This window comes from Platalea leucorodia (assembly GCF_965183815.1).
Source record: "Platalea leucorodia genome assembly, chromosome: 7".
NCBI classification, from domain to species: Eukaryota; Metazoa; Chordata; class Aves; order Pelecaniformes; family Threskiornithidae; genus Platalea; species Platalea leucorodia.
This window is the reverse complement of record NC_138829.1, coordinates 62003633-62016306: the sequence shown is the minus strand read 5'-3', so window position 1 is coordinate 62016306 and position 12674 is coordinate 62003633. Positions and strand designations below refer to the sequence as shown.

At 39.4% G+C, this 12674-nt stretch overlaps 1 protein-coding gene across 3 annotated transcripts in view; it reads left to right on the top strand.

Moving 5' to 3' along the window:
* The window catches only part of GALNT18 (polypeptide N-acetylgalactosaminyltransferase 18), a 247750-nt gene that overhangs the window by 188929 nt on the left and 46147 nt on the right, over positions 1-12674 (top strand). For all 3 annotated transcript variants that reach the window (XM_082318958.1, XM_082318956.1, XM_082318957.1), the window contains exons 9-10: positions 4072-4209; positions 8355-8450. In XM_082318958.1, the coding sequence (XP_082175084.1) occupies positions 4072-4209; positions 8355-8450 (234 nt within the window). The remainder of the gene's footprint in view (positions 1-4071; positions 4210-8354; positions 8451-12674) is intronic.

The following is a 12674-nucleotide window of genomic DNA, read 5'->3' as shown; positions in this document are numbered from 1 at the left end:
ACTTATTTTACATCAAACTAATTTCAAATTAATTTTATTTGTGATTAACCTGATAGATTTAAATTTCAGTTTCTATTTTTTATTGTTAGTTATTTTCCTGAAGATTGATTGATCTTCATTGATTGATTGAGTTTCAATTTTTTGACTTGCAAACAAAGCATTAACACAAAACTTAGAAATTCCTTTTGCTAACCAGGATATATAGTATTATACATGTATTTGCATAATACTCATCCAGATATGATGGTGGTGATTCTTAATCTTGTGCAAAGTTGAGATTTGAATGCAATTTGGAAATCAAATTCATAAAGAATACAAGATAAGTTGTTAGTTGTTAAATGAAAATTTAACAAGTAATAACACAGTCTTGACTGTGCCAATAGATCAGAAAAAAATAAGCCTGTTATAATGAATGTTAAAACTCATTTAAAACTCCATAAACAAAGGAAACGAATATATTTTATTAAACAAAGGAAAAATAAATACAGTCTGTGTATTGAACTGATTTCTTCAGGTCACAAAATGCATATAAGGTGTTTGCACAGCAGATCTTGTACTGCCAAAACTGATTTTGTTCATAGTTTTGAAGAAGAATAACAAGTTTTCTTACTACTTCAATCTCCAGTCATTTTCCCACCACAAATGTACTAATCATTGCACTGAACTGCTTGAATAAATTGCAATGCAGATTATATTCTTTCTTCATCTTCACAAAGGCTACTGCTGTCAAACTGTAGTGCAGACTTAAAAGCTGGAAATGGCAAGCGCGAAATCAGCTTTTAATAGTGGTAGCCTCTTCTGCAATGTGATGAGATGCCTCTGTTGTAGGGAGGAAACTGTTACTGTGTGTATGTACGGAACCTGTAGCACTAAGAACCTCCATTTGTTTTTCTCACCGCTGTAGAAAACCAAATAAACACACAGATGCCCACATACTTATTTAAAATATACTGGGAAACAGCTTAGTTTTCACAGTTGTAACAGGCCTATAAAGCCTGAATCTGCTTGTTACCTAGGAATTGCTACAGGATGTTCAGAGACAGTATGGAACCTTTGTGACCATCAGAAGGTTTTCCTGTCAGATGGGGTCTGTGACTTACAGCTGGCTACATTCGAGTGTTGTTCGCCCAGCTTCCATCTTTTGCCATGTGGAAAACAGGGAAGCATTTAGAAGAGTGTTGGGGCTCTGTTTTGTTCTGGCAGCCTGACATGTGCTCAGGTAGCCCAAATCGGTTGTGTAATTTGAAGCTGTTCTAAGCATCTTTGTGTTCATTGTGCGAAGCCCAGTGCCAAGAATCAGGGGAAGAGCTCCGAAGACCTGGGACTTCCTTTTCCTTTCCCATGCTAAACTTTGGGTACTGAACTGATTCTAGAGCAGTAGGAAACAACTACGCGTTTAAGGAAAGCTTCTGGCCTTTTAAGGGAAAGAGGAAAAGACAGTACAAAATGACACTCCCAAGCACTGTAATTGAATCGGTCAGTATAAAGAAAACCTACATCATTAGTGGGATACCTCTTTTATACATCAAAAGGTTAGAAGCAACGCAGTCTCTGGCTGGTACAGAAACACCAGTAGAAAGAGGGAGTATTCAGTGTGAAGAAGCAACCTAAAAAATAACTTAAAGCATGTGGGACACTTGCAATACAGACTTCCAGTAGGCAGGGGGCAAAGAGATGGTGGATGAGAAAGGCTGGGGATGGATTAGGTCAAATTTAGATATCAGACTGCATGGCAGTATTTCTGTTTCATCTTTGCTTACCTCAAGATTAAATTAAAGGTGAAGTACCAAAGAGGGACAATTTTCAGATCAAACCTAGCTTCAGCTTAGGCAAAAAGATGTCAAGACATCATTGTGAGAGACATGCAGAGAGGACAGACGGCTAGCATGGCCAAATGCTGTTACACAAGTGGATAACTACAGGAGTAATTCTCTATCTGGAAGCTGATGAAATAGTGCACTGGTAATAGACTGTGTTGGTAACAGAAGTGTATTCAGTTGTAACAGTTGGGACTTTCCATGAAGTATGTTATTCCAAAATGTTAACCACAAGACCTGTTTTTTCCATGGAAGAATTCCCAGATCTCTGAGAATAGTAAGATATTTCTTAAGGTTTTAGTCTTTGAGAACTAATAATAATAAAAAGGAGTTAGACTCATTTGGCAGTGTGCTGTGACTGCCCTCTTGGGATCTCTGTGGGTGGCTCTGAAGTACTGAGGGCTTCAAATGGGGATCTCTGATACCATGGTGATTTCTCCACCGTAACTGCTTATCTAGATTCAGAAAAGCCCTTAAAACCTAAAGGAAAGATTTTTCAAGTCCCAGAAGCAAGAGCTGTGCTCCCTCTGTGTCCTCCCCATGTTTTTGGTTTTGTTTTTTGTCTTTTTTTCCCCTCCCATCATATTCTCGGCTTTGGGGAACACACTGAGTTGTTGCTGGTGATAAAGCCAGTGTGCTACATGTGAGCTGTTTTCCTTCTCCAGCTGCATGGGAGGATGTGATTACTGAGGCCCTAGGTGCTCTTTCTTACCTTGTACAATAAACTGTGAGGAGAGAAGCATCGGTGCCTGCAGGGTTGCTTGAGAAAGGAGTTGGGACACACTGGACCAATTCAGTACCCGATCCCAATCCCAGCAAGCCTTGTTAGTGCTGGAAGTCGAATGTTTGTGTGCTGGCATCTTCCTTTTCCTTCACCCAAGTGGCAGATACACTGGCAAGTGCAGCCAGAGCGGTGCACGTGCAGGATTTGTCCATGGGATCAGTTGGTTGTTTTAGAGCACCCTACAGCATGTTCCTCTATCTAGTCACTTGCTAGAAAAGTCAGGAAAAAATGATCGCTTAAGGAGTAGTTCCACATAAAGTTTTATGAATGATGTAGGGCTTGAGGGGAGGGGAGTCATCATTTTTAAGGATTAACATGAGTTATGCTTGTTTATGCCGGAGCTCAGTTTCCTACTTTTTAGTATACTTTGCTGATGTGGAAGTCGATTTTACTTTAGTTAGAAAATGCTTCCATAATAAAATATACTTGTTCCAGATTAACGTTAATTCAGTGCTTTGGGATGTAAGAAGCGTAGTTGCTTCAGCAGCTCAGAAACCTAGATACTTATAAAGATACCTTTTTGATGTAAGAAAAATCAATGCTTCCAATTTTTAAATCATATCTGGTGGCTGACAAAATCTTTGGGGCATTTATGGCCCAGTAAAGGCTGCTGTTTAAGTAGATAGATTATAGGATTTCCCTATGAAAATTTATTTATCCTGCATTTTGTTCTGAGGCAGAAGTGGTAGAGCACAGTGTGGAGCAAAATGTCTCATTTTACTTCCTGTCAAAGAGCAGCCATGGATTTGCACTTAGATCCCTCTCTAAATATTTCCGCTGCATGATTTTAATGTAATAAATTATTGATTTTTATGTACAGGGACTTTATGAAACTCACGCTTTATGATGTGCTCTTATGATAAGTAGAAATTAGGTTTAGCCAGAAATGTAAAGGAGAATAAAAATTAGAGGAGAGAATATTCTGCAATTGCTTTTAACAAAAATAGCAACTTCCCTTTTTACATTACAAGAGAAATTTAGTAAGTGATATTTCAGAAAGGTGAGCGGAGCTTCGGCTCTTTGCAGTGAAGCAGTAAACCCAGACTTCAGAAATGGCCTGAAAGTGTCATATACTAATGACAGGCCACAGTGGGACACCAGCAATAAGGTGGTTTCTAGGGCAACTTGCTAGCTCTTGCCAATTACTTTTGCGTTTGGAAAGTGCCAAGAAATTAGAGAACAACAGTGATATTCATTGGAAGCTGGATCTAAACCCCACTGAAGTCAATAGGAGTGGTTCCATTGACCAAAGCAGACTTTGAAAGAGACCCCGCCATCGTGACCTGTGTCGTATTTATTGGGGCACTTGTGGAGTGCGTGTGGGTAACAGACTTGCTTCGCAACCGGAAGCTGATAATTATCATGGGTCATAATCATCTTTGCAATGAGGGAGACTCTGGATGATCAGTTTACACAGAAGTGTATCAGTGATGTCTTTTCTGCTTTTTCTGTCCTTTGTTTTATATGCAGGACTCCGGAATTGATATTGGTGATATTTCTGAGAGGAAGGCCTTGAGGAAAAAGCTCCAGTGCAAGACCTTTAGGTGGTATCTTGTCAGCGTGTATCCAGAAATGAGAATGTATTCAGATACTGTCGCCTATGGGGTGGTAAGGATCTTATTTACATTTCCCATTCTAAAAAGGTAGGGGAGGAAGGTGTAATAGTGGAAGTGATTCATGAAGGCAATGCGTGGCTGTAAGTAGAAGAATCAGATAAACTTGGAAGTCGCTAGTTAAATAATTTGTTAGACTGGTTAGTTGACAGAGACAGCTGCTCTGCTGTAGTTGATGCTGAGGTATTCTGAATGTTATCTTCCTCCCTGATTTTTTGTTTGCTTGTTTCATGGCTTGCATTCCACTCAGAGATACTCAAGGCATGATTTTTTTAGACACGTTGGAGCTGTCAGTTGGAAGGTTTGTGGCAGCAGGTGAATGAACAAAATAGGCTCAGTACTTCAACTGCAAGCTTCTTAATATTATAGCCAGATCTTAATTTAGAACCTCAAATGCCTGTATTTTGGGATCACCATCATCATTACTTGTGTGACAGTAGTACCCTTGTCTATGTTGAAATTATGCTTGAGTTGTACTATGCTAATTAAAGCAGAGACAATTCTTGCCCCTAGAAAACCAGCAATCTAAACAGAGAGGGTGGTATGGGCCCATAATAATAATAAGGGCCTATAATAAGCTGGTAGAGCTAGGGCGTGCTTTTCACATTCTCTGCCCAGTGTCATATTCACACAAATGGATTCCTGTGAGTTAAATTTGCCTTTTTGTATGCAAGTCCCAATTATGAAACGTAAGTAGTAAGAGTAGATCGTACAAGTGAAAGATTTGGTTTGATACATTCCTTCTCAAAAGGAAGTCTGAGTTGTGCAGTTGCCAGTATGGCTCTGAGAAGAGCCCTGAGGGTGCCATAGAGCAGCTGCTCTGTTTTGGCAAATGACGTGACTGTATGCCCCACAAAGTTTCATTGACCCCTTTGATGATCAGTTAAAATTATCGTGGTGGCTTTTCATACAATCAGAAAAGAGAAGAAAAACACTTCCAACGAAGGTTTAGGTCATTGTTAAATGCATGAGATAATGGTTACCTTCCAAAATAGTTCAGAACAATGCCAAAATCACACCTGTGTGCAAGGAGCCTCTTCCACAGACTGTGTGGAATTGCCCTCAGCAATGCCATGATCTAATCAGGTGCGGAGTTCCCTGAGAAGGAGGCATCGCAACTAAGAGGTGCACAGCTCTGCTTCTAGGTACCACTGGCTGAGAAATCTTTGATTGCATGTGGAAGTGATACTAGATAAAAAAAGGAAGACCTGTGGAATAGCTAAGGTACTTGTTGCAGTCTCAGGATTAACTCCGTATCATGTAAGTCAAAGTGAAAATTAGTGAACAGGCACCCTATCATTTTACATTCTGCTGAGACTTTTTCATCAGCCTTTGAAGGTTCCTTGCTGGCAATATACAAACCAAAAAGAATCAGAAGAGTTTGTTACAGAAATACTGAACTCACTGGTCAGCAGAACATTCATATTTAGATACTGCATAATAACGCACATGATGCAGCCTTTTGTCTGCAGTATAAGAGTAGCCTCATCAGCTAAGAAAGATATGAGGAGTAGGCCGTATTTCATTATTTGTACTATCACAGAAGAAGTAGTGGACAGCTATGGCGATGTATTTGTACAGGTAAAGGGGGAGTGGTTTATGAAATACAAAGCTTACTGTTTTATGCAATACTGTTGTACGAAACAGTGCCCCAGTCTTTTTAGTAAAAGAATTGCTTGGATCTCTAATATTCCTTCATGTCTGCTTTCCTGTTCGCTTGTGTGTTTTATAATGGAGGAAGGTGTGATATTTCAAAGCAAGTCAGCTGCTTGCTGATTCTCTAAGTGCTTACATTCATCAACCGTCTTCAATTTTTGTAGAAAATAGAGATATTGCTACTATAGCATTATCATTAATTTAAAAAAAATACTGAGTAATTACAAAAGTTATCTGAATAGGGGTGAGGGTTAGGATATAGGCATCTACAGTGTCACCATCCATATTTATTTCCTGAATCCTAAATTTCTTCCTGTTCTGTGAGAGTTAGGAAAATAGTTGTATCGTTCATGTCTAGTTTATGCTGTGGCATGTAGCGAGGGTTAGGGTTGATGGCAGAGTAAAGGTTTCAGAACCAAATTTCTTTCTGAATTCTGCAGTACCCTTACAGTTAGGAGAAAGCGATGTCCATGGGCCAGAAGCTGATGTATTTAGTGTAGAGACTGGCTCCCTGATTTCAGCTTGATGTTTGAGATAATTTTGCAAATTCAAAATTTCAGTAGTCTAGTTTGTATTCTGTAAGGATCTAAGTTTGAAAGGGAGCAAATGGCAGTATTGACTAATTATTTCCATTTTTCAGGGTGAGGATTGGTGACCTAGTTAATTGTCAGTTGCCACAAAGCCACTAGATTTTGGAAAGGGATGGTTCTGAAGAGTCTGGGCCTCAGATTTTGAAACAGCATTATTAGTTAACAGGCCAGTGCCTTTTCTGTTTTTCTGTTTTCTGTAGGGATCATTTCTCTACAGATATTCTAAGTTAATTGTAGAGTTGTGATTGGGATAAGAGTTTGAGAAATTAAATCTGAAGAGCTCTTTTTTTCTTGTTTGTTTTCAAGGTTCATAAGAGGAGGACTGGTGTTAAAAGGAGTATAGCATTTTGTCTCTTTTTCTGTAGCGCCTGATCAGCTACAGCTGATCGGACAGCTGCTGTTAGGGTTAAGGTCATGTTTCTTTTTAGAGCTTGGGACTCTCAAGTTTCTGTATCTGTTTTACTTCTGGGTCAGCCCGCTCAGCTAAGTAGCATGCTGATGTTGGTCAAGGCAGATTTTTTTGCTTCCTTTATTATGGGGATTGTTGTGGGAAAGGTTTTAACATTAGCATTAGAACAAGCATTAGAATTTGAGTTTGTGGAAGAGGTTTTGAAAAGCCGAAAGTAGTGATGGATCCAGGCATGAATTAATAAGGCTAATATTTCTCATTGGTTTGGATAGAGTGATGCCTAACGTCTGATTATGATTAGAGTCATGGTTGTGGTTACGTTTATGGCTAAGAAATACAAAGCTTTGAGAGAGGAAACTTTATTTAATTCTTGAGGCTTGCAGCTAAGAATAAGGCCAGTATTGATACCTAATGCATATTTTCTCTTTAATGTTGAGATTTGTCCTGTCTGTTATTGAATTTAGAGTTAGGTTTGGAGTTGGAAATCTTGTTGAGATGAGCTCATGGTTTTGATTTTATTCACCACCTGCCTTCAGTCTCCGGCTTGTCCACACTTCTTGAGTACTCATGCGCTTCTAGACTTCCTTTCTAAGCATATCAATTTGTTTTCCTCAAAGGAGGCCTCTGTACACAGCTGACAGGACTGCTCAGTTAATCACAGATGGTTGCAAACCACATCACCTCTTCACTCCCTCCAGCAGACAATTCTCTCATGTTCTCTGAACCAATGTTATACCACTGAACACCTTTATACATGCCCATGGGTATGCAATCCACATCTTTGGCCTCACACTCTGAAAAGACCTTCCAGCTATCTGTGCTCATTAATTTAGCACTTCACTTTCAGAAAATTCTGTCTCAGCATTGTACAGGTAATATACAGGGTTTTGTGATGAACAGGGCCAAGGACTTTGCAGTCTGTTCATAGCTAGATTGCTGTGTGTGGGTTAGCCCAGAATAATGCGAAGAAGAGCTAGTGCATACCAATTGGCCAGAAGTCTCTAAGTGTCAGCAGAAAGGATTTTTTTGAATTATTTCCAGGAATCAGAAGACTCTCCTGAGTGATTCTGAAAAGCTGTTTAATTACACAGCTTTCTCCTATGTTTGAAACTCCATCCACACTGCTCAGCTAGCTGCACTGGTAAAAAATTTGTCTTTTGTATATAGTGTGTATGAGAGACTCATTAGACTTAACATTTTAAAAACATATATCAAAAATCATTGCTATCTCTGAGGGCTTTTTGAAATCTACCCTCCCTGAAACCTTGTGCAACATTATTGAAATCATTGGTGTTAGATTATCTACAAGGAAGAATTTAGTCCAGGTGCTTCCTCTTCAATATGTTCACTGCAACAAGTATTTTTAATTTTGCGTATTTCCTTGCTCAACTACATGTGATTTTTTTGCAAAGAAAAGAAAGTAATCACGCCATCTTTTTCTCATGTAAGATTTGCTTGATTTCTTTTTCTTTCTGTTTATTTTAGCTGCAGAATTCCCTGAAAAGTGATTTGTGCCTTGATCAAGGGCCAGACACGGAGAATATCCCCATCATGTATATCTGCCATGGAATGACACCACAGGTTAGTTTGTCTAATGTTCTCTGATACTGCTGCTGCTGCTCTTAGTAGACTGTGTAGGAGGAACCATCTTGTACCTGTCATTGTTTTCCTGCAACGCCTCCTCCATAAGCTGTTCAGTAGCTCTTTTATAGAAAGCTAGAACATTATTTCTGCTGTAAATTGAGAATCACTGGTATATTAGCACTTTGACAATGAAGTTTGTTTACTCATTTTGAAAGAATGTAAGGAATACAAGAGTCAGCAGTGACCCAGATTTGTTGATAAAAGCTTTCCTTTCTGATCTTTAACTGTGCATGTCGTATGAATGAAACAATGCATTTTAAAACACTTTATATACATACGTGTACTCGCAGTTTATTTATATGTTATCTGAAGCAACATCTTTTTTACTTTATATATTTACTGTCTCATTTTCACAAATCTGAAATGTACAGCCACCTTATTCACACTTTACAGCTGTGTCAAATTCCAAACCCTGTTCTTGTGAAAGTCCTTCTTCTAAAGTTGCTTTTTCTTCTTTCTCTGCTGTTGTCCTGTTACTCTAGTATGTGTCAAAGACTCAAATTGCCAAAACCTTTCCATTTTGTTATACAACAGCTGGATTTACTAACTTGGCAAACAAGAGGGTTAAGACATTTTATCTCCCGAAGTGGCTAAGTATATGGGCATAGGTGAAAGTGTTTCTAGGCAAATCTTGACAGTAAAAATAATGTTACATGGTCTAGAACATGCTTGTCAAAGACAGATGTGCAAATTATCTAACTCTGAAAAGTACCGTAAGCAAAAATGACATAAAGGAAATGGATGAATTTGTGGAAGTGATTGGAGAAACTGAAAAATCCCTCCAGTTTGAATAATTTTTTTCTCCGACTACCTTTTATATTTGTTTTCTCAAAAGGACCCTATTATGCTCCACTTACGTTATGGAATGTGGTTTTACCCACGGAACTGTCAGTTACGTGATTTGACTATACAGCAAATGAATCCTCCTAGTATCTCGGAAATAACCACAGAGCAACGAGGTAGTCTTGTCCTCTGTACCTGGATCTCACAGTGAGCTGGAAACAGGAGCTTGGTGAAATGCAGATACGACTCTGTACCTCCTTGCCAAGTTATACATGCTGCAGCTGTGTTCTGTGCGGGCTTGCTTCGCTGAGGGCCTTTAATATTGACCACTAGTGGCATCATGCTTGAGTAAATTATGGAAGATGAAGACAAAAATATCTGAAAATCCCATCCATCAGACTTGCTCACTGCATGGGCTGTGGCTTATTTGTCACATAATAATGTGGTAACCACTGTTTGCCTCCAGGAGGTTTTTAAGCTAGTCCTCAGTGTTCGCTGAGGAGCTGTGTAATTCACCCGTGAGCCAGAGCCATTATTCTTCATCTTCTGGGAGGGCACCATAACTCTCTTCTGGCATATCATCTGTGATAACAACACACTACAAGCACGGTTGTAAATTCCAATTAGAAATTTTAATTATCGTTAAGAGACAAACAACAACAACAACAGCAAAAGTCACTTAAATTAGCACAGTTCAGTATTCACCAGATCAAGAGCTACCTTTGAATGTCAGCTGAAGTTCTGTATAAATGAGATAGCAGCAAATAAATGACAAAGAGAAAAGAGGCAAGGGAAACTTTTCCTGACAAGATTCTGCTCCTTTCATAATTATAATGTTGTCTCCTTCCCATTACTATATATTTAATTTTGTAACTAATGATGTTAAAAACAACCCCCAAAAAGGCCCGTATATGAGCAAGATCCCAGTAATGAGTGAGAACTTGCTTTAAGAGAGGAGTAGACTTTCTCTGTGTTAGGGGTTATGGTATTAACAGGGAGAGCACTAACAAACATTATTCAGCATACTTCTACGAGATTTCCATTGCACGTATTGCATCTCTTGCTTAAACAGAGCTGCAGCCATTTACATTTCCTCCAGCATATTGGAAATATTTGAATAAATATTCCTTTTAATCTTAGTGAACTTGCCAGTAACCACAAAAGATATTGGTGAGATGCTAATTTTATCCTAGTAGTGGTGGAATGCTATATTAAGGGGGTTATTTTGCCCACCTGGCAGTCCTTATCAAAAAGATTAGTCCCCTGATTCAGGACTGCTTGTATGACTGAGGGTTTTGGTGATGCCATTCTTCTCTCTGGTGTAAAGTTTTAATGTTACAGCTACAGCATTTGCAGTCTTAGAGCTGCCACCCTGGAGGGCTTTGCACAATTGCATCTAGATGTGCATAAATATATCTGTCTGCCAGGAACCATTCCCTCATATGCAGTTTAAGTTGCTGTTCTTAGTTACTGCTGTAGCCTCTCTTCTAAAACAGGTAACTTGCCTTTTTTTCCCTACTTTTAGCATATTTTATACAAGAAAGAAATCATTGAAGTAAACAGAAAGGGAACTGTGTACCTGACGTTAAAAATCCATGCTCCACTTTTTGCAGACAATATCGAGAACATCATGTGTAGCTTCATAATTAAAAGCAGTAGAAAATGGCAAGGAAATATCCTCAAATATTGCAATGAAATCATCAGAAATAATTTTTTCTGTGGTGCTTCAGTTTCAGTTATAATAGGCATCAGAATAGTGATGGTAAGACTTCTGTCATTCAGATTCCCCAGCCTTTCAGCAATCCACTCCATATGTCTACTGTAACTAATATTAGCATATTCATAGTTCATTCCTGCAAGTATCTTAGAGTGCTTTATAACTGTATTTATTTCGTAGTGCTGTTCTACAAATAGAGAAACTGATGCGAATCTTACATGTGGTTAAATAGTAGGATGGAATGGAAAATCAGAATATAATCTGTCCGTTTCCTTAGTCCTCTGATACTACTACTGAGAACGAATTTCTCACAGCAGGGTATTTGGCTTGGCCTGAAAAGACAGAGGGCACATGAAAAACTGCAATCCGTGATTAGGTATGTTGTGTACCCTCCTTCTGTCTTCAGAGAGTGCTTCCCAGGGTAGCTGTATTTGCCCTGGTCCCCAGGAGCCTGGACACTTCAGGAGTTATGACACCATCCACTGAGTAGAGCAACTTGCATGTTCAACCAGTGAAAAAAACAAAATGGGTGGCGATCCTGCAATGCGTTCTCATGAATTTAAGGGAAGAATTGCTATGACTTCATCTTTAGTGAGAATGATTTTGTTGCAGAATGTTGCCCAGATAATTACAGATTCTGTTGAGAACTTCTTTGTCATTCGAAGTGGTAGCATCTGAACAGTATAACTTTCTAAGTTGCTCATTGTCCCCCAGTTCTGCTGCCAGAGTGTATCGCTTCCTAAGCATCACATCCTTCCATTTCTGGCTTTAGTCCCTATCTGTCCAAAATCGACACTGTCATTACTACTGCCGTCTGTACAGCAACATACAGTATGTTGGCATAACTCCCCAGACTCATCAGCAAGAATATCGCTGTCACACCTGCGCATCTGCCATTACTTCTTGAAGCCACCATGGGTACCGGGCAGCTATTAGATGTGCACGAAGCAAGGCCATAAGGTGGTTTTGGTACCTTTGGTGTGCTCATGGTCAACCGTTCGGAAGGGGCGTTTAGTGTGTGTCCTAGCCTGTCATATCAAGCCTCTTCCACTGTGCAGTGCTGCTGCTTCTTAGAACAGCTGAACAAAACTGACTTCTGCAACTATTGAAATAGCTCACATAATAAATGCAACATGGTAAACCAGTTAACAACACTAGTTAAAATAGGTTCCGACTACACTGTTTGGTGGTGGTAGAACTCGTGTTGTTTTAGTTGCATGAGAACAGCTCAGAGGCAAAGCACAACAGCCCACAGTTGTTCTTGGCCAAAGAGACTACTCTGGGGACAGCGGGGGGTGTGAGGAAGCAGCCCCCCACCACTGTGATGATAGAGGGAAACAGGAAAATTGGGAGATGAGGTGGACTGGCAGTAAGGGAGAAAGTGAGAGGAGAGAAATGTACAGATTTACCTTGAAAAGTGCAGTTCTGTATTGCCTTGTTCAATAGATTCTGGCTCAAGTATTTCTCAATTTATAAACAGTTAAACCACAAAGCTCATCCAGGGACATGAAAGTCAATACAAACTAGTTAGATTTTGAGGAATTCAAGTTGAGGACCAGGGTCAGAAGACTAGATTGGGAGAATTACTGGAAAAGAAATGCAGGTGAGAAGGGACAGCCATTCATATCCTTTCATACACTTGCAAGAGATTGCAGAACTGA